Raw genomic sequence first — 20,700 nt, 5'->3', positions numbered from 1 at the left:
AGTTAATCTCTGTGTGTCTTAGTAATGAAAACGGATTTTAACATCTGATAAATACTGCAGCTTCTTATTGACTGCCCAGCTGATCACATGACCGATTGCGTCCAGCTGTCTTCAAGCTGCTGCTGTTGTTTTTGCTGTTATGTCTGGTTTGAAAACCTCAAGTCAGCCATCATTGTGCCAGCTCACCAGCTGTCACCTGTCCAAACAACTGTTGTCCAGCTGGTCTACAAAACATCTGTGAGAGACAAGACGCAGTCCTTTACACACCTTCATCAGCACACCTGTACGGATGCTGCTTGTTGATTTGAGCTCTGTGTTCAGCACCATATTGCCCAACAAACTGGTTAATGAAGTGACCGCTTGAACTCTTTACTGAGCACATGGATCATAGATAGGCCCAGAATGCCAGGATGGGAGGCCACACCTTATTAACCCTAATCCTGAGCACAGGTGTGCCACACAGGTGCATCTTTAGTCCTGTCCTCTGCCTCCCATTCACATTTCTCATTTTTGGAAATGAGAAGATATACTTCAAACATGCACTATGATAAACAGCTGAACCTTCACATTTATTTTATTTACAGCCTATAGCACATTTAAAGTACAGGTGGTGATCCAAAGTGCCTTAAAGACATTCCAGGTCTCAACAAACACAGTTTAAAAATGCATGAAACGCTGAAAGGTGTGTTTTATTGTGTTAACTAATTATTGTGGAAAAGAAAAATTACAGTGAAATTGATGATGATTAATCTCATGAGTCATGAAACACTGCTCTCACTTTCATAAGGTGCCTTTATAAGTTAAAAATATTGGTATTAGTAAAATTTGAGAAACATTTTTTACATTTCAAAAAAATAAAACTCGAGTAAGCATCAGGATTACAAACCATCCCAAGGTTTAAATCAATCAACACCTGAGGGAAGCTGTGTAACACCTGCAGGGTGATGTCATCAAAAGGCAAAGACCCCCACACATTACAGCAAATATATGAATGATTATTCAGAACAGTCTGAACAAAGAAAAGAATAAAATCAGCCATAATTAGACCGATTAGACTGGACATGTAGTCATACGCTTATGGACAAGAACAAAAATCATATAGGCCAATTATAATTTAAAACTATATAAAATAACCTGGTATCTAAGCAGTTAGTACAGCAACATCTACAGATTTATCACCACAAAACAAAATGGATGATCAGTTTGACAAATCTGTTTCTTATATTTTTATATTTTTGCAATTAAGAACATAAACAAATCCATAATTTTCTGATTGCTTTATTTTGAAAAGGTACAGTTCCTTAGTAACTTCCTATTTATATTACTGTTGCTTCAGGGCTTGTGGTGATTGGTTCCTGCTGACCAGGTGAGTCTGACTAACATCATCATCCAAAACCAGAACTGGTCAGATCCAGTTCAGACCGGCAGGATGTTCAGGTACACGCCTCCCTGGGTGGTTCTGTGTCACAGTCTGGACCAGGAGACGAAGGTGAGACACGCACTTTCTGTCCCCAGGGTCAGAGGTCAGAGTGGTGTGATTGCATTACTTGCTGTTGTGTTACAGAAGCTGCAGTTCAGCTGAGGGGGGCAGCAGGGAGTGCTCTTACGAGCAGGAGTGAAACTTCAGTTTGATGATCCAGCGTGGATCACGAGCTGAGGCCACTCTCCTGTCCTTCTGCGTCTTACCATAAAACACTCACAGGCTGCCACTGCCTATTAGGAATATCATTAAAGACTGGTCTCTGGGGGTGGGGCGTTGCTTTAGGGGCGGGGCCTGTGAGTGGGCATTCAGTGACCTTTGGCACATCAGTCAGTTGTTCTTCAGGCTGTGCAGCAGGCAGAAAACTGATCAGAGGTAAGAAATCAGCTCAGATCTACCTTTACATGATCAATCAGATCTTTAATCAGTAACAACTGTAATCAATAACATCTTTAATTAATGATATTTATAATCATTGACTAGTGATGAGACTGGGAGCGCCATTTTTCTGAATCCAAGGTGCGAAGGAGAGTATACTCCTTCACACCTACTGCCTTATTATTAGTTATTGATTGTCACATGACCAGGACTTGGTTACTTCTTGAAAGCACCCGAAACACAAAGTTTTACAGCCCTGCCCCCCGAGGATCAGTTTCTGGGTCTCTGGGTGGTCTCCAAACAGTTGGACACGTTATCAGGTGACAGCAGCGGCTTGTCTGCAGGAGGAGCTGCTTATCAGGCATGCTCAGACAGGAGGGTGCTCTGAGGCCGCCGCTGTCTGGAACACTCCAGGAATCAGTCGAGTGTCATCTGCGGCTCGTGTTTGGCTGGTGAATTTCTGCACAAACAGGTGAAAGAAGACTTTATACCAGGGAATAAAATAACAGGCCTGGGGACCAGAAGAGGCCCTCTGAAAGGCCGGTCTGTTCCTGTGGCGTGACGGAGTAAAAGTTCGCAGATGCCCACATAACTGCCCACAGGGGTATCAGAGCAGCTACTGAGTGCTAAAGTGATTTCTGAAGCTCTTTCAGGGGCGCTCAGGTGTGAGGAGACGGTAGCATAAAGAGTCCCTGACAGCAGGAAATGCTGGAATGACAAAGAATAAGAAGAAATGTTGTCTCTGAGCACCTCATAGCATTTCCAGCCTGCACGGACTAAAGATTATAGATGGCCATCACTGCCGGTCTGAGTCCTGACTCAGCTCAAAGACACAGACAGGTGAGGAGCACACCTGACCTGATGTCCTGCACTCAGGTGTGTGTGTGTGTGTGTGTGTGTGTGTATCTGTAACTCTGGCATGCTCAGCTGATTGGTGACGGCTCTGAGCCGCAGTTCTCCGTGCTAACAGGCCTTTTTACAACTTTGTCAGCTTTTGAACTTTGAACTGCTGCAGGTTTATAACCCTCTGACCTCCACCTTTATCCGAGCAACTCTGAACTTTATCCGTTTTATGGTGGATTAATTATTAGAGTTCATGACCACAGACGAGCTGCCTTCCCATAAACGGTCATATGACTTCAGTCAGTCTTTTACGAGAGTCGCTGTAAACGTTATCATTGATCTATCATTCCTTGGATTCAGTTAAATTTCCTCCATAAAAACTCAGCTGCTGATTCCAGTTCAGGTCAGACATGCTACAGTCAAACACGTGCCCCGGGGCCCTGAACCAGCCCCCCAGCTGGATAAATCCGGCACACTTAGTGAATGTACAGAGAAAAGTAGAGGAAATGATTAGTGGATCGGTTCTGCTTCTCCTCATTTCCTGTCTGTGTCTCGTGTTTAGTGACAACGTTCATATAAAACACATTCCTAATGATGAGGTCAATGAGTCCCTGTGGCCCCAAAGCTCAGGGTTTGCTCTGAAGTTTATGGATTTGATAAACTTCTTTAAGTGGTCACAGCAGCTCCACCCACCTGCCCGATGATAACCGGTCTGCTGTGACCTCCTGTCTCAGCTTCCGGCTCCATGTTTGGATGGATCTGAGTCTTTTCAACCCTTATGTTCAGTGCAGGGTCTGTACTTTACAATGTAAAGTGCACTGAGGAAACCATTGTTGTGCTTTGGCACTATATAGATAAAACTGAGTTGAACTGGATGTTTCCAATGCAACCAATCAGCCCTCCAAATTGATTCCTGTTACTAGAGAAACTGTCCTATCCCTATTGCTGTCCTCTGTGGTTGCCACAGTAACCATTCTTTCCTCCCTGTTGTTTCAGAGACTTTCTGCGGGCAACCATCAGGATGTTTTGACTTTTCCATCTTCTCAGTCGAGTTCTGTTCATCACCATCTGTCAGAACCTCTGTCACCCGCTGGTTCTGCCACACCACCTGCAGCCATGGACAGCACTCCAAAGAATTGGGTTTTAAAGCCTCTGTCCCCCACGCTCCAACCATCAGACCTACGCACCATTGCTGTACCAGCCCCAGGTCCAAATGACCTGGACACCGCCTTTAGGAGCATCTCAGTTTCACACAGTCAGCCTTGCGTAGTCGTCTCCTCCCAGCAGGGCGACGAGTCTCAGGATGTTGTGGTTCAGGCCCGGCAGATTGCTGTGTCGCCTGATGGGGGAAACTCCAGTGACGAGTGGCAACCCAGCAGTCCCAGCAGTCCTGGCAGCAGCTCAGGCTCTCATTGTGGGTTTTACTCCTTTGTGGAAGATCCAGGAAGCCCCAAGGCTGGGCATAATGAAGCTTGGATGGTCTCACCCCAGCGCCAGGCTATGCTGGCCACCCTGAAGCAAGAGAAGGGCTTCAAACTACAGACCTACACAAGCAGCAAGAAACCCGAGAGTCTATTCTCAGAGGGCAACGGAGACCTGCAGTACAAGGTTGATGCAAACAATGGAATCAGAGTGGTTGGTGAGGAAGAGGAGAAGGAGCTTCGCAAAGAGATCATTCGTACCCAAGCTCCAAAGAAGAGTGCTGGGTTTCAGGACCAGCTGAGCTCCCAGGAGGACCTGAGCCAGTCTACAAACAAACTGATAGAAGGTTTCAGTTTAAGCTACAAGCCAGTCAGTTCCAGACCAGAACCCCCTCGTCCTGCTGAGCCCGGAACCATCGACAGGGAGCAGATCAACTTCAACACAATCCGACAACAGTTTCTGAAGTTGGAGCAGGACCGGCTGAAGGCTCCGTCCAGTCCTCTGAAGTCCCCAAGAACACACCTGAAGTCATATTTGTGGCCAGATCTTGATGTAACCACACCAAAGAAGGTGGAGACAAGTAACAACGCAGCACAGTTTAAAGCACCTGAAGAAGATGAAGCATATCGACAGAAGAAGGTGACGGTGTTCCAGACTGAGGAATGTTTGAGCAGGCAAAGCAGCGTGTTTGATGACCTGGACTCTGGACTGGAGGAGCTATCAGGAGAGGTGGGTGGTGGCTACGTCAGCGATGATGGGGTGTTCAACGATAACGTACAGCAGCTGAACAGACCCATCAAGTCCACTAGTGCTTGTGAGACCCCAATTGAACGGGAGATTCGGTTAATCCAGGAACGTGAGGAGAACCTGCGCCGCTCTCGAGGCCTGAAGCTTAGTGACAGTTGGGGACAGATGGTTGAGATCAAAACCAAACGCTTACAACCACGACCAGCACCGATCAAAATGAAAGAGAAGACTCGAGTGAGCTTCATTGTCCAGGGAGAGGTCAAAAACGAGAACCAGAATAAGCTTGATCCTTCTCAGAATATCGAAGAGACTAGAAGTCAGTCGGAGCCACGAAACAAGGACAGGTGGACAGAGGAGAGCAGCCAGCCTGAGTCTGAAACAAGTGAAGTCTTTCCATCTCCTTGCTGTCCTCATCGACACCCTGAAGAACAAAAACAAATGAGCCCAATTCCCTCTTCCTTGATCGAGATAGACTCTGGGGTCCAGGACAGAAGACGTCTTGACCAGGATCAAGTGTTTTCCTTTTCCTCTACTGCCTCCCTAGCATTGACACCTCAAAAGGAAACAGCCCTTCAGTCCTGGAGGGAGAGCCTGAAGTCCACTGGCCTGCAGTGTAGAGGAAAAGGAGCCCCAGACTTCATTGAGAAGGAAATTGAGGAGGCTCTGAGAAGGGAGCAGGAGCTGAGGGAGTCCAGGGAGGAAGCCAAACAGCAGCTGTTCTCTCCAGCTCCTCTGGTGGAACAAGCGACCCAGAAGGCCGTCAGTCAGTTCTACCCGCCGATAAAAACAGGTACGTACTGTTGACCCGATCACAGCAAACTCAAAGTGCCCCATAATTCTCAATGTCAGTTTGTTCTGACAGTCCAATCACGTCTAAACGTTTTTTGATGTTTCCAGACCTCATTAGATTTTAGTCCTTTGATATCTCAGGAAAGACTCCACATAAATTTCAGCTTAGGACCAAATATGATTTTTGAGGCTGTTTTCAGGTCAAAGTTCACCACTCCGGCAGGAACAGGGCTTAGCTGTTACTCAGTAATCTTTGAAGGAAAACTATTTTCACCTGTTTGTAACCAACCACATATCTTCTGCCTGTCATTCACTGTCAAAACACACACCAAACCACGACTGAAAGAGTGTTTCCTCTCAGGTGGATTGGCTGCTGCCTTAAACAGAGCCAGCGCTTTGGTTTGTGAGTTTATTGTCCACCGGTGACACTAACACACCTCTCCGAGGTCCAATGTTCACCAAATATTAGAAAGAGGACTGAACCTACCCAATCACATCAGAGTGGCTCATGGGAGAATTTGCTGACTCAGTGTTTCAGAGGTGTTTATGAGTCTGAACAGAGGCATCCCCCAACAGGCCTGGACTCAAACCCGGTTCCTCCTCAGAGTCCACACCAGCACTTGGTCTGAAGGAAAAACTCATCACACTATGACATCATTAAGACTCTGACATGAGATGGTGGCCATGTATGGCCAGACTCTAACTGTCACCGGCCTTATTAAACCCATGTAACACTGTCCAATGGTGTCTGAGTGACTCATCAGGTCCAGCAGTAAAACCTCCCAGGAGGCCCACATTGACCAATGCTGTGGTTCATGTTCAGCTCAAGGCTCTAAAATGCGCTCAGTTAGGTTTAGGAAAAGATGGTTTGGGTTGAAATATGCTGTTTCACAGTAACCCTGCTCTGTTGCATTAAATTATTGTGTTTCGGGACGATGTGTGGAGCAGCAGTCACAGTGACTGACTGAAGGTTAAACACATCTCATCACTGTTAGCTTAAATTAATCAGCAGGTTTAAAAGTCAAATATGTGGAAATGTCCACAAAGCCAAACAGTAACCTATAACCATATTTGCGCTTAGCTGTTCTCAGATGTTCTTCAAAAGAACTATTTAAAGCTTTATTCAAACAGAGCAAAGACAACAAATGAAGTGGTAAAAAAACAAAACACAAAGAAAAGCTGTGAGGCTCACATGTATCCATACTCAGGACAAGCAGGATGTTATACAGTTTCCTCCAGCTCATCACTGTCATTAGTTTGTAGTTTTCAGGGTTTGTTTCAGTCTGCAGTTCCTCTGTCCACCTGGTGCTGTATGGCGTTATTTTTGTGCCACTATTCTGAGTGCACGTAAAAAAAATTTGAGCGCATGTAAACATTTTCTTTACAAGTGTTGTATTTTGAGGAGAAATTTATCTTGAGCAAAGAAAAGCTACATTTTGAGCGAACAAAATTCATTGCTGCATGCAAAAAATGTATTTCAGTGTTTGCTGTTATCCATAGAAACACACAGTAACAGCTCCTCTTGCTCAGTTTTTGCATTTGTTCTTGCTCAGATCTCTGCGGACCTGTTCGCGGTGTGTCGCTTGCACTCTGAACATCTCTGCTCCCTGTGCGTTCAACTCTTTCTATAGACTGTTATATTTGTGCCACAAAACCAACCAATCACACACTTGGATGCAAAAACTTCTGATTGCCTGTTTTGGTCTCTCTTTGGTCTCTCTTTGTTCACTCAAATTTAGTTTTTCTTTGCTCAAAATAAATCTCTCCTCAAAATGCAATGCAACAACTTGTTTTTACGTGCGCTCAGAATAGTGGCACAAAAATAACGCCATACTGCTGCTATCATCAGATTTTCACAAGCAACTTTTACTAACAGGGTTTTTTTTTTGTTTATAAACACCCAGTTTGTGATGTTCTGACTTAAGTGACTAACAACAGGTGATGCTGAGGGGGAAATCTTCAAAATAAAAGACCCAGAGATCAGAGCAGAGAGACAGAGTGCTGCTGAAGGTTTAAATGGAATCCACTGAAGGAGTGTGAAAATGATCTGCAGGAAGGAAGGTAAACTTGTTACATAAAAATCAGAGAATGAGTAACTCAACGAAAGAAATGATCAAAGTCCAGAGAAGCACCGAAATCCACTTCAGTCAATCAGTAACAGCTGCTCCAAAGCCACACACACACACTCGCTCATCAGAGCAGGCGACCAATCAGCACATTCTGTTATCCAGAGAATCCACGCTGGGAAACATTGCAGCAGCGCAATCTTAAGAAACCCTGCCTCACAGCAGACATGATGAGCAGACTGTAGATAAAAGATGGACCCAACCTCTGTGATGTTACTCATTGGTTTATGAACCCCTGGTTTTAACAGTTTCGCTGCATGATCATCATCAGTGTGCATCCTCAGACTGTACAGGTGTATCACACAGACACAGATATCTGCTAACCAGTGCTCAGTAACATCCAATTATAATCCTCAAATCTCACTGCACACCCAAACTGGAGCTTAGACCTGTTGGACTGTGTGTTGGTACAGTAACCTCTCAGCAGCCATACAATTGGTCAGATGATGTCATTAAAAATGCTCCAAAATCTCCAACTGCACGAACACGGTGAAGCTAGTGTTACAGGTACCATGTGGCAACACCTGTAGAAAGCTATATATGTGTCCTGCAAGCAAATTTTCAAATGAAAATATCACTTACATTGAAAGTAAAATAGCTTAAATATAAATGAATTCACATAAATGTGATCACGTGTTAGTGGATATCACACTACCAGACAGCTAGTAGCTACAGACACATGGAAGTCTTTGAGGACTTACTTACTGCTCCCTCTGCTGGCCGTTAGAGGAACAACCACAGCTTCACATTAAAATGATTCCACTGAATATAACTGAAAACTGGAAAGCTCCACCTTAAATGTGTTTCCTGTTTAAAGTTCTGTTTCCATTTAAATAATAAAAAAAAAAAAAACATGATTGGAGGAAACAGCTGCTGTTCAAACACTGATGACATCACAGCGTGTCACATATGACGTCATTCATGATTTCCTCCACGGTGTTTCAGAGAAACCAGCCAGCGTGTCTTCTCCTCGCCCCTCCCTCCGTCTGCCCTCCGTCTCCTTCATCACGGCTCGGCCCTGGACCTCCTCCTCTCCCTCTCCCTCCTCCCCCTCCCTAGCAGTGCGAGGTCTGACGGAGACTCTGCTGCAGAACTTTGAGGAGTATCGAGCCAAACTGAAGCTGGAGGAGAGTGCAGTAAGTAGTTTTGCTCTTTCTGCTTTTTCAGCCTCTTCCTGCTTCAGGAGATGATGAAGATGATCATTTAGACGTTGTCAATGAAATGATGCTGCACAAATAAAATGGAAGTGAATAAAATAAAAACCAAGGTCCAACAAAGCTGGGTCTGTGTGAACTGTAAAACAAGCCAGAATGCAACAATCTGTAAATCTATTAAACTAATATATTATTTACTACAGAACACAGAAAACACATAAAATGTTTAACCATGGTAAATGTTTTAATAAAAATATGAGCTTGTGTTGAATCTGATGGCAGCAACACATCTAGACAGGTCCATGTTTCCTCTTCCGTAACATCAGTCTGTGAGCTGAGGAGAACAGCTGAAGATCACAGAAATCCAATACTGATTTACAGCCTCATCCCTGCGCTCAGATCCACTGAATATGCTGATGATGTCATGTTGTGTAATTGATAAAATGTTCACAGCAAGGACTGTGATTCTGAAACAGGTTGGTGAACTTCTGAGAAGCTCCACCTCTCTGAGAGGATCTTTTTCCACCTGATCACGTGGCTGACCTGCTGCCAGCTCCCTTTGATCTTTTCTTTTGCACTGCTGGACTTTGACACACTTTTGCTGCTCCGTCGCAACTTTTAGGTCAAGTCGCTGCTGCCAAATTCCACATTAGCTCAGATTTGTTATGAAACAGTAAAATGTCTCATTTTGAGTATTTACTGTGTTTTTGTGCTCTATTGTGGATAAAATATGAGTTTATGGGATTTGCAGATCATTGGATTCTGTTTTTATTTGCAGTTCAACCAGCGTCCTGACTGTTGGAACTGAGGTTTTAAAACTGCACAATAATAACGGAGTCTATTTTTATTTGTTTGTTTCTTTACAGTACGCAGGGATCCAGCCAGTTGATGAGATCAACAACGAGGTATGGGCTTCTCCTGTAACCTTAACCCCTTTACTCCTTGTCTCCTTAACTCCTTGTCGTCTTGGCCTGTTTTCAGGTTGTGGAGTCGACTCGAGTCAATCGACATAAGAACCAGGGAGCTCTGCTCTGGGAGGCCAGACAATTTGCCAACCAGGAGAACAAGTGAGTGTGCCTGACTCCAAAACAGGACTCGACCTCAAGCAGCAGGGCAGGAGATCCTGAAATACGGGACTGAGTTTCTCTCCTCAAGCTGGGATGCAGTGGTTTCTAAAGACGCTCCAACAGAAATGGCTGTTGCTGATTGTTCCTTGAAGATGACAGCAGTTCCCCTTGTCTAATCAGCAGTCCGTTGGTTAGAGCCTAAAACAGAGACAACGTGTCTGATTCATATAGAGAAAAAAAGATAGTTCCAGTGTTTATCTGGAGACTTTTAATCTGACACAGCAGCACGGGAAGTTTCTGATTGTTTTCATGATGCATCAAAAATAAAAAATGATTTTTAGTCCTCAGACACTCAGATGGTTCACTGCAAGACACAAACATCTGCCGACAGCTGCAGCATTATAGCAGAATCCCAGCGACAGGAAGCTCAGTTTTACCTGCTTTCTGAAAAACATCTGAACAGAGGGTTCTAACTTTCTCCAAAAGATCCAGAAACGGGAAGTGTAGCCAAACAGAGCACCCCAAACCCATCTCTGAAACAAATGTTTACAATGTGTTTTTAGCAGCATTACCAGAAAACCTTCCACACAAAATTAAACAGTGATTCTCATTGCTTTAACCCCCTAAGACCCGAACTCTTTCATTGCATGCATTTTTAATTTCTCTTTGCTATTTGGGCTGATTGTGACCTGATGAATGTAAAAACAAAGAATTACCAGATTTATTTATTTTTTTACCTGATTTTTGTTTATGAGAAAAATGAGATCCACATATGAGGACATTTGTTTTAAATTTTGATAGAATAGTGGCAGTATAATGTCCCCGTAAGTGGATATCAGGCCCTTGTAGAGCAAAATTTTGTATTTAGGTCTAGACAACCAAAAATGTGATGTCCACATATGTGGTAACCAGGTTGTAGGAGGTTAAACTGACGTTTCATTCTAGTTTATTTGTAATTTACCTGCATTTCTTTGTTTCGTGTTTTGATTTGATGTGAAGCACCTTTGTAACACCTGTTGTATCCCGACATGTGCTACACAAATACATTTACTTACTTAAACACACCAACACAGCACAAAACATAAACACAATAAACAAACACATTGTTTGGTGAGGTGAGTGTAACCAACAAAATCAGAGGGTACCTGGTGACAGCAGAGAGGAAGAAATCTCTTTAACCGGGAAGAAAACCAGGATCAGGGAGGAGGAGACAGGAAAAGAGGATGTGATGTTTCTCAATAAAGTCTTTCTTTACTTCAGTCCATACAAAAACCAACCATATGGACAGCATCCTGCTCATCATACAACACAAAAGGTGATCAAAAAACAGAAGATCGAACTCACTCATACAGCAGATCATTAGATCAGACCATAATCTAGCTGTGCACCCTGTCAGTGTGAACTCACAGCTAAAGAAAAAGTCACCTGACACCAGATTTAAAATATGTTTCTGGACAGATGAACAAGATGACAATGCATCGAGGTCGGATATTTTTTTCAGCGTTAGTTTCCATTATTAAAAACAACAACGAGTAAATACTAATAAAGGAAACCACAATAAACTAAAATTGGGCGCAGGTATCTTTTAATTTTTTTCCGCCTAGAAGACTTCGCTCAGGGAAGAATGTTACCGGGGATAGAGGATGGTGTCCGCGGCGCCCGTCAGATAAACAGCCGGTTCGTCGCACAGGGCCGATATCAAACTGATCACAGAGGTTATATCAGTCATCTCACAGACAAACACGTTTATATGACACGCAGCTTAAACGTCTCGCCTAGACGCTGTTTGAGTAGAGCTTTGGGGTGCCGTCAGTTTTTATAGTCAGGCGGCTGTAGAGGCAGCTACGGGGTCCCCACATCCTTTTAACAGAGAGCGGTTTGTTTTTAACAGCAGCAAGCAAAAAGCGCTGAGTTTAACTCAAGTCTGGTGTTTCAATGTTTTGGTGTTTTAATTACTTTAAGTTAATATTAAACAGCCTTAAAAACAGGAAAAGGAAAACGGCTAATTTTCATTCTCATCTGCGTGACAGAAGCGGAAAACCTTCAGGTGAGCTAACGCTAGAGGCTAGTGCGGCTGCTCATTCACTGTTGTGACTGAGTACTTTGAGTACTGTGACTATGGTGTTATTTGGCACGGCCTGGGTGAACAGTTTGATGTTCAATTTGAAAAAGAAGCAGCTGAACTGCTTTAAGTTTGTAAAGACGTTTCGTGCAACAGGCTTCTTCAGTTCTACAAATTAAGGTGGAGGGTCCCAGGTGTTTAATCCCCATTAGAGGTGATCCTGGGTCATTTACCCACTAGTGATCACGTGAGTCAACACCAGAACCAAGGTATGAAAGAAGGTGGAGCTCATTACCATCAGTGGGGTTTAATGGTGAAACCACTGTGAGATGTTGCCCCACCCCATCGTGTGACCTGTTGAGGACACCTGAGCCAAGGTGTGAATCTGGGTGGAAATAGTCGGTTTTGTAAACCCCGCCCTCTGTTCAAAGATGTTCGTTCACAGTGGACATAGATGCTTCTTCCACTAACCATCACTCCTCTCTGTCCGAAATGTGAACATTGGCATCCTCAAAAGAGTGACCTTTGACTTTTAGATGCAGATGTACAGCTGAGTCCCTCTTCTGTGTACAGGTTTGAGCTTTCCTTGCAGCACGGCACCGCACAGCATACACTGTTGTTTAGTTTGTGTTTGGGATGAACCAGTTTGTGTCTGAGTGTGTGGCTGGGTCTGAAGTACACTGGGATGCTTCTATGATAAACCTGCTACATACGGGATTACAGTGTTGTTCCCCTTTGTCCTTCTTATTCTCCCTAGTTGGTGTCTGACCTTCTTTTCTGTGCATCTTTGTTGAGTTGATGAAAGTCCAGTGTGGACAACCACATGTTTTAAGAGCTTTCTTCTTTGCATGTATGTTCCTTTTCTTTCGTCCTTCTACTTGTGCTTTGCTTTTTCACTTATCTGTAGTGCTGTCCCCTTTGAAAGTTTTACTTTCCACTACTTCGGGTAAAGGTGGCACTGGAGAGCCCGTGGCTCATGCATCTGTCTGACACATGTAGTGGTAAGGCAGAGGTCTGATCACTCATGTTCATCTCTGCTCTATCCACACAAACAGGTCAGTAATCGTGTTTAAGTGATTAGAGCAGCTGACTAGTCTGTTTTTTAGGTGACACATCCACCTGGGATCTAGATTCTTCTTCTGTGGTGGAATCATGGAACTGGCCTATGTGTGTGAGTGGGAGAAGCGTCCGAAGAGCACGCACTGCCCTTCCATCCCGCTGGTCTGCTCCTGGTCCTGCAGGAACCTCGTGGCCTTCACCACAGACCTGAAGAGCGAGGACGACGACAAGAGTACACACACACACACACACACACACACACAGGTGAACACACAAACACACGCTGAACTTGATGTTCTGTTTTCAGATGTGAGTCACATGATCCATATCATCGACACTGAGCACCCCTGGGATGTTTTCTCCATCAACTCTGGACACACTGAGGTCATTTCCTGTCTGGAGTGGGACCAATCAGGTGAGACTTCAGTTAAATGTTTTGGAGATGAGCTCAGCTGATTGACTGTTATTGGTCTGGAATCTGATGGCTATAAGCTGTTCAGACTGTGCCAGCAGGAGAAGCTGCTGTTCTCCTGCTTTATGTAAGTACATGCTGCAGTGTCACGTTCTGCTGAGAGAGACAGGAAGTGACGTGTGTGTCTGTGTGTTTGCGCGTGCTGCAGGCTCACGGCTGCTGTCTGCAGACGGCGACGGGCAGATCAAATGCTGGTCAATGTCAGATCACCTGGTAAATAGCTGGGAGAGCGTCCTATCAAGCTCGCTAGACGGAGACCCCATCATCGCTCTCAGCTGGCTGCACAATGGTGTCAAGCTGGCACTGCACGTGGAGATGGTAATAGCTGCCCACACATGTGCACACACCTGCTGGCTCGTTGCAGTGATAGCTCTGTGTCTTAACACTCACTGAGACCAGTTGAGTAAGCCCTGCCTCCTCTTCTACTTTTGCTTCAGTCTGGCTCCACAAACTTCGGGGAGAAGTTCTCACGGGTGAAATTTTCACCGTCCTTAACGCTGTTTGGCGGTAAGCCGATGGAGGGCTGGCTGGCGGTGACGGTGAGTGGTTTGGTGACTGTGTCGCTGCTGAAGCCAGGCGGCGCTCTGCTGACAGCGAGCGAGAGCCTGTGCCGGCTGAGAGGGCGCGTGGCGTTGGCGGATATTGCCTTCACTGGAGGAGGGAACATTGTGGTGGCTGCCACAGATGGCAGCAGCTCCTCGCCTGTGCAGTTCTACAAGGTAAGGACGAAAGATGCTGGCGTTACCAAGGGGCTCTCACCTCTTATGCTAACCTGACATTTTACCTTTGTTTTTTTCAGGTGGTGGTCAGTGTGGTGAGTGAGAAATGTCGCATTGATACTGAGCTGCTGCCCTCACTTTTCCTGCGCTGTACCACCGACCCGCTGAGGAGGGAGAAGTACCCCGCTGTCACCCACCTCAAGTTCCTGACCCGGGAGAACTCTGAGCAAGTAAGACCAGTGTGACCAGTCAGATCAATAAGACAAGTGTGACCGTTAAACCCGAGACCACCGGGACCTTCAGAACTCAGAGGAAGTGTGTGCTTTACAGGTTCTGCTGTGTGCGTCCAATCAGAACGGCAGCATCGTGGAGTGCTGGTCTCTGAGGAAGGAGGGACTTCCTGTTAATAATATCTTCCAGCACTGTTCGCCTGTGGGTAAGAAAACCCAGCACCAGGCAGGAAGTGATGTAACAGCCAGCTAATCGTTGGCATAGTGACAAGAGGCTTTAAGAATCAGACTGTGTGTGTGTGTTCATGACCACTGACCTTTTGTATTTAATGCCCTGACTTTCTTTATTTGACCTCTTCTGACAGTGGGAGAGAAGCAGCCGACCATCCTAAAATGGCGGATCCTGACGACCACCAGCGACCTGGAGCGTGTGTCGGCTGTCGCTCTGCCCAAGCTTCCCATCTCCATCTCCAACACTGAACTGAAGTTCTGCCCCGGACTCGGTGAGCCTCAGAGCTGGAAATGGCTGGTTGTTCTTCAGGGAGGTGTACACGCGTGCTGCCAAGCACCTTCATCAAGCTCAGAGTTTCTGTGGTCAGGGTGATCGTTCTCATGTTGATTTGAAAAAATGGCGGTAGAAGAAGAAATGTGTAGGAGGAAATCAGAGTACTAAACGGGCCAATCACAGTCATTGTGGGCATGGCACGTCTGTTACGGCATAGTGTTTGCTCACAGCACTGGTAGGAGGAGCCTCAGACAGCGACCTCATTGTAATGTCACTGTGTTTCGTTTACCTGGTGAACTTTATTTTGGGCCATTACCAAATCTTAAACCGCGATGCTTGTTCTGGACCGTCAGGTCTGACACCCTGCTGACCCCTGAAGTTAAAGGTTGATCTGGCTTCCTTTAAAGATGGTGGCAGGACTTTGTTGTAACCATCTCATCTCATTGTGGTTTCAGGTCTGGCTCTGGCGTTTCATGATGGCAGCATCCAGATCCTGCACCGCCTCTCCCTCCACACCATGGGCGTGTTCTACGGCGCCTCCTCGGCACAGCGCCCTGGAGATGAGTCGGCCATCAAGCGCCAGAGAACCGCCGGCCCCACCGTCCACTTCAAGGCCCTGCAGTTCTCCTGGACCTCATTGGCTCTGGCTGGAGTTGACAACCACGGCAAGGTGAGGACACACAGCTGGGTTCTGGTTCAGCCCAGATCAATAAAACGCCACACGTTAACAATCAGAGATCAGATCGATCGGTTTCTTATCAGTTGATTAATTTAGCAGAGAAACTGTTTCCTCTGGAATCCTGACATCTCCGTAACCTACATGACTTCTGTGTGAAGTAACTCAATCGGGTTGATGAGAAATGTGAAATAAGAAATTTGAAAGCAAAACAACCAAATAAGGTCTCCAGAGAGTGAGCCGAGGACGAGTCGATGGACATCTGAACAGTTGCCGCTTTGAATCATTCAGAAATCTAATTCTAATCTGTTTGTTTGTTTGTTCTTTCGTCAGCTCCACATGCTGCGTGTGTCGCCCTCTATGGGCCAGGTGCTGGAGATGAACACGACGCTGCGTCACCTGCTGTTCCTGCTGGAGTACTGCATGGTGACGGGTTACGACTGGTGGGATGTGCTGCTGCATGTGCAGCCCAGCATGGTGCACAACCTGGTGGAGAAGCTGCATGAAGAGTACATGAGGCAGAATCAGGCGCTGCAGCAGGTCAGCAAAGCATGCTGGGAGAAAACCACAAGGCCGGGTCTTTAAGTGATGACATATTAACCCTGCTTCTGGGTCCAAACTGCTCTGTTTATTAAGGCTGTTGTGTTTTTAACATGTTTTGTTTCTATTTAATCTCAACAAGACCCTAAAAACAGTCAGTGATCACTGTCGGCCTCTCTCGGTTTTTATTACCACTATTCATTTTAAAGCTCAGTTTTTAAAACCTTACTATGTAACTACAGTCCAGCCCCTGCAGCAGTATGTAAATGACTAACCTCGTATTGTGGATGGATTATCTTAGTTGTTCTCCTGACTGAAGTTTGGTCCGTTTACAGCATCTTTTTTCTGCCATTCGATTGCATTTGTCCCTAACCACTGGGAAGCCGCGGGTTAACTTTTATCAAGTGGAGAAAAAAAAGTTAGCATTCATCCTCCAGCTTCACTCTGCTAATTTGTTTATATTACGCTAACTGTAGCTGTGTAGCTAGCCAGTAGCCACTATGTAGCACATCATTATATACCAACAAGCCCAACCTCAGTAACCCTACAAACGTCACTGCTGTTTAGTTTTCTGTCTTGTTCTTCATGTTCTGCTTCATGAATCAGGAAGATTCAGTGACTGAACAGGGCTGAAGCGGTTAGCACTCATCAGCTTCACAAAGGCAGAATCACAGTAGCAGGTTTTTATCAGACATCAGGAAGTAGTCCCTGTGGTTAGGACCAGGCAGCACATGTGTTTAAAAAAGAAAAAAAGTCTTGCTTTCAGCATTATTAAATGTCCCAGTAATTATTTACCATTAATTTGAAAATGCAGGACAGGTGAGATGATGAAAGTCAGCAGAACGCAGGAAGGGGTGTTTCTGATGTTTCTGGCTCGAGCACTTCCCCTTTGCCATTCTGTGCTTCAGGTTCTGGCGACACGCATTGTGGCAGTGAAGGCTTCTCTCTGTAAACTCTCCACGGCGACAGCGGCTCGAGCGTGTGACTTCCATGCCAAGCTACTGCTTATCGCTATCAGCTCCACCCTCAAGTCTCTGCTGAGGCCTCATGTCCTCAACACGCCGGACAAGAGTCCTGGAGACCGACTGACAGAGATCTGCGCCAAAAACACAGACACAGGTGAGACCGCAGGTGGCGGTGGTGTCCCATCATGTGTGGGTGGTGGCTGATGGCTCCATGTCTCCTCAGATATCGATAAGGTGATGCTCAACCTGAAAACGGAGGAGTTTGTACTGGATGGTCCTCCTCTGCAGTCTCTGCAGCAGCTCATCCAGTGGGTGGGAGACTTCGTCCTGTACTTGCTCGCCAACCTGCCCAACCAGGTAAGTGAAGTCGGGTGGCGATGCACACACCTTATTCCATGTTAGGAGGAGTGACTCGGAACCATTCCAATGAAACAGAAGCTGTAAGCAGATGTAGATCAATCAGTTCGTCTCCAGGAAGCAGAACTCAGTAGAACTCATCATGTTTGGCTGATGACCTCTGACCCCGGGTTTATGTATGCTGCTCTCATAGGGCTCTATGGTCCGGCCCGGGTTTGGCTTCATGCGGGACGGGGCGTCTCTGGGGATGCTGAGGGAGATGCTGGTGATGATCCGGATCTGGGGTCTGCTGAAGCCCGGCTGTTTGCCCACCTTCACTGCCACGTCGGACAACCAGGACAGCATGCTGCTGCTGTTCAGGCTGCTCACCAAGCTGTGGCTCTGCTGTAAGCAACACACCTCTGGTCAGGACTGGGCCACTTTATCTGACCTCAGGTCCTCTCACGTTCAGTCAAAGGTTATGAGCTTTAATCTGAGGTTTCGGGTTAGTCTTCCCTCAATCATGGTTGTTTAAAGTGAATCAGGTCAAAGGTGTGCAGGTGATCCCAGGTGTTGTTGAAGGAGCCGTGAGTGAAACAGGAAGTCCTCAACTGCAAACACCATGCAGTTCCATCAGCAGTTTTGAGGAGAAGGAAGCATCCAGCTAAGAGAGGAAAACATCTAATCATCCATGTGTAGTGTAGAGAGAACTGGATGAAAGCCTCCATCAGCCTCGGAGCAGATCAGACTAGAATGGCACGGGCCGTCACTCACCGCCACATGTAAATTGTTCTTAATTAATTTACTGTTTGTTTTTGTTGGGTTCTTTTCACATGGAAATAAACAGATCTGACCAATCGGATCAATGCATTTGGCAACAGGTGTTCTGTAGGTAAAACTGACAGTAAGATGGAAACTGTAAATAATCCTGAGTTCAGACTCACAGCTAGCTGCTGCTACAGGTCAGTTGTCACTCTGGAAGGATTCCTCAGATCGCTCCACTGATTCCTGAAATATGAAATCCTCCCTGCTGCTCCTGAGACTTGGATGAACATCTGGACCATACAAGTGAGAGGAGGAGAGAAATAAAAATGCCTGCCTTGTGGGAAATTAAAAGAAAAAAGGGGGTCAACACTTCCAACCTGCTTCATAAAGCTGAAAGTAGCTTAGCCTATTTTATAAGTTTATAGATTTATGACTGCATTGATCCAGTATTATTAATAATAATGATAATAATAAAAATGGATTGCATTTATATAGCGCTTTTCGGGCCCTCAAAGCGCTGTACAATTCCACTATTCATTCACTGTCACATTCACACACTGGTGGAGGCAAGCTACAGTTGTAGCCACAGCTGCTCTGGGGCAGACTGACAACAGTTTAAATTTATTAAACAGTTTAAATCTCCTCCAGGATCAATTTCTGTGATTTCAAATCTGGAATCAACAAGATTTTTTGAACTTATCATCCCAGTTTGAGGCATGACCAGAACCACAGACGTGTGGCGTGTGCTCTTTGTCACCATCAACTTCACCTGAGCCCTGAAAACAATTGTCCTGCTGAGCTCAGCACGAGAGAAGCTTGAACTCAGGTCAAAGAGAGGCTGAAGCAGTTTTCAGCTGTCACCACTACTAAACAGTTTCCCATTTTCTGTCACTCAGCACGGGATGATGGCGCCCCCCAGGACCCCGACGACAGTCTGATCGACGAGTGCTGCCTGCTGCCGAGCCAGCTGCTGGTGCCCAGCATGGACTGGCTGCCTGTCAATGACGGCGTGATGGTGAAGCTCCAGGGCAAGCACCCACTCAGGCTGCAGTTTGGCAAGGCCTCGTCCCTGCCCAGCAACGCCCCGCCCACACCTCTGGAGGTGTTCAACAGGTAATGCACACCTCAGCCTGCAGCTTTCCATAACTGCCGTTTCACTTAGAACCTACTTGGGTCGGCTCGGTTTTTACGATTTTCCATTAGGTGGTAGTACCTGGTACTAGGTACTAATTTAGTACCCACTGGCCAGGATTCCAAGCGATCTCAGGTGTCAGCAGCCTGCATGCCACCAATTGGCTAGTCAGTGGCGTCACTCGATGAGTCATGAGAGCGTCTCCTTCATGAAAATCAATACCGCCGTTTTTGAAACCTGGCAATGAGGAACACAGCTGCACAAAGAACAACGCCACAGACCTAGCAGCAGATACACCATTGCCTCCACGTCTTCCTCTGTTTGTGTCACATGCGAATGATGTCACAGGACTTTCAGCCGAGTTCCTAGAACAACCCCACACACATTATTTGGTACTGGATTCTAATGGAAAACAAACAAAACCAGGTTGAGTCGAGAAGGTACCAGTGACTGTGCTGACGGTAACTTGTGTGTTTCTGTGTGTGCTCGCAGGACTCCTGGCTCCCAGAGGATGGATAACCTGCGTTGTGTTCACATGGGCGTCTGTCCTACCGAGGAGAGCAAAGCCTGCACCAGGTGAGTCCGTGGGAAGCGATGTCACATGTTCCACTTTCATAATGACATCACTAAGCTCCGCCTCTTTCAGGTGCGGCTGCGTGACAATGCTCCGTTCTCCCAACAAGACAAACGCCATGAAGCAATGGGAGCAGCGCTGGATTAAGAACTGTTTGTGTGGCGGTCTGTGGAGGAGGATCCCACCCACGTTCACCTGAAGTGGTGACACTAAATCACCTGTTGGTGTGGAGCTTATTCACATCCCAAACCTATTGACCAATCAGGTTCCTGAAAATGGTCTTTAATATCCAGCTGAGAACCGGCTTCATGAGACCAGTTTCTGTGTGAGGCACAGGGACTGAATCCAGTTCCGATTGATCGTTGGAGCTGCACTTTGTACATAAACAGCATTTTTCTAATAAAGCCAACCAAACTGAACGAGGTGTTTCTGTTTTTGTGTCCGAACACCTGAGAGCGCTGGTTCATCCATGTCACATCACGCTGATGGAACGAACAAATGGGTCATCGGGTGTTTCCATGGGAACAGAAGTGATGCTGCAGGAAGTGTCAGGTGGGTTCATCGTGTACACAATGTCTTTAAGGGAGAAATTACTTTAAAGACACCTGTGATCACCGTTTCTCTCAGCTGATCATAACCACCTGTCAGGTGACGCACTG

At 46.0% G+C, this 20,700-nt stretch overlaps 2 protein-coding genes and 1 long non-coding RNA gene across 5 annotated transcripts; 2 read left to right on the top strand and 1 right to left on the bottom strand.

Moving 5' to 3' along the window:
* Positions 1 to 1,414: 1,414 nt before the first annotated feature.
* Positions 1,415 to 10,446, top strand: misp (mitotic spindle positioning). Of its 3 annotated transcripts, none has more exons than XM_085447487.1 (5): positions 1,415 to 1,489; positions 3,698 to 5,660; positions 8,731 to 8,921; positions 9,806 to 9,844; positions 9,921 to 10,446. In XM_085447487.1, the coding sequence occupies exons 1-5, from the start codon at positions 1,430 to 1,432 to the stop codon at positions 10,008 to 10,010; spliced, it is 2,343 nt and encodes a 780-aa protein (XP_085303613.1). In that variant the 5' UTR covers positions 1,415 to 1,429; the 3' UTR covers positions 10,011 to 10,446. The 3 variants fall into 3 exon arrangements, with proteins under 3 accessions (XP_085303613.1, XP_085303612.1, XP_085303611.1); XM_085447486.1 differs by lacking the exon at positions 1,415 to 1,489 and adding an exon at positions 1,783 to 1,855; XM_085447485.1 differs by lacking the exon at positions 1,415 to 1,489 and adding an exon at positions 1,870 to 2,698.
* On the bottom strand, positions 9,171 to 11,628 carry LOC146680318 (uncharacterized). Its single transcript, XR_014917837.1, has 2 exons — positions 11,152 to 11,628; positions 9,171 to 10,204 (listed from the first exon to the last, which is right to left on the bottom strand). It is a non-coding gene; the product is annotated as an uncharacterized LOC146680318 (long non-coding RNA).
* Positions 11,629 to 11,991: 363 nt separating this feature from the next.
* Positions 11,992 to 20,460, top strand: med16 (mediator complex subunit 16). The gene is made up of 16 exons (XM_085447484.1): positions 11,992 to 12,053; positions 13,175 to 13,359; positions 13,435 to 13,542; positions 13,748 to 13,917; positions 14,037 to 14,318; positions 14,399 to 14,548; positions 14,649 to 14,754; positions 14,914 to 15,051; positions 15,509 to 15,723; positions 16,063 to 16,269; positions 17,178 to 17,388; positions 17,458 to 17,591; positions 17,785 to 17,977; positions 19,232 to 19,448; positions 19,960 to 20,043; positions 20,114 to 20,460. Exons 2-16 carry the CDS (start codon positions 13,221 to 13,223, stop codon positions 20,238 to 20,240), a joined length of 2,481 nt encoding a protein of 826 aa, XP_085303610.1. The 5' UTR covers positions 11,992 to 12,053; positions 13,175 to 13,220; the 3' UTR covers positions 20,241 to 20,460.
* The last annotated feature ends 240 nt before the right edge of the window (positions 20,461 to 20,700 follow it).

The sequence above is a fragment of the Copadichromis virginalis genome, linkage group LG23 (assembly GCF_057382275.1).
Source record: "Copadichromis virginalis isolate Kocher_CV1m ecotype Utaka linkage group LG23, C_Virginalis_male_GT1.1, whole genome shotgun sequence".
Taxonomy (NCBI): Eukaryota; Metazoa; Chordata; class Actinopteri; order Cichliformes; family Cichlidae; genus Copadichromis; species Copadichromis virginalis.
This window is presented reverse-complemented; position numbering and strand designations above follow the sequence as displayed.

Excerpts from the sequence above, each read along its gene's own strand:
- misp (XM_085447487.1), top strand. The coding sequence starts at position 1,430 with ATGTTCAGGTACACGCCTCCCTGGGTGGTTCTGTGTCACAGTCTGGAC. Across the intron at positions 5,661-8,730 it reads CTACCCGCCGATAAAAACAG|AGAAACCAGCCAGCGTGTCT; the intron begins GTACGTACTGTT and ends ACGGTGTTTCAG. Across the intron at positions 8,922-9,805 it reads TGAAGCTGGAGGAGAGTGCA|TACGCAGGGATCCAGCCAGT; the intron begins GTAAGTAGTTTT and ends GTTTCTTTACAG.
- med16 (XM_085447484.1), top strand. The coding sequence starts at position 13,221 with ATGGAACTGGCCTATGTGTGTGAGTGGGAGAAGCGTCCGAAGAGCACG. Across the intron at positions 14,755-14,913 it reads CCAGCACTGTTCGCCTGTGG|TGGGAGAGAAGCAGCCGACC; the intron begins GTAAGAAAACCC and ends CTCTTCTGACAG. Across the intron at positions 20,044-20,113 it reads GAGAGCAAAGCCTGCACCAG|GTGCGGCTGCGTGACAATGC; the intron begins GTGAGTCCGTGG and ends CGCCTCTTTCAG.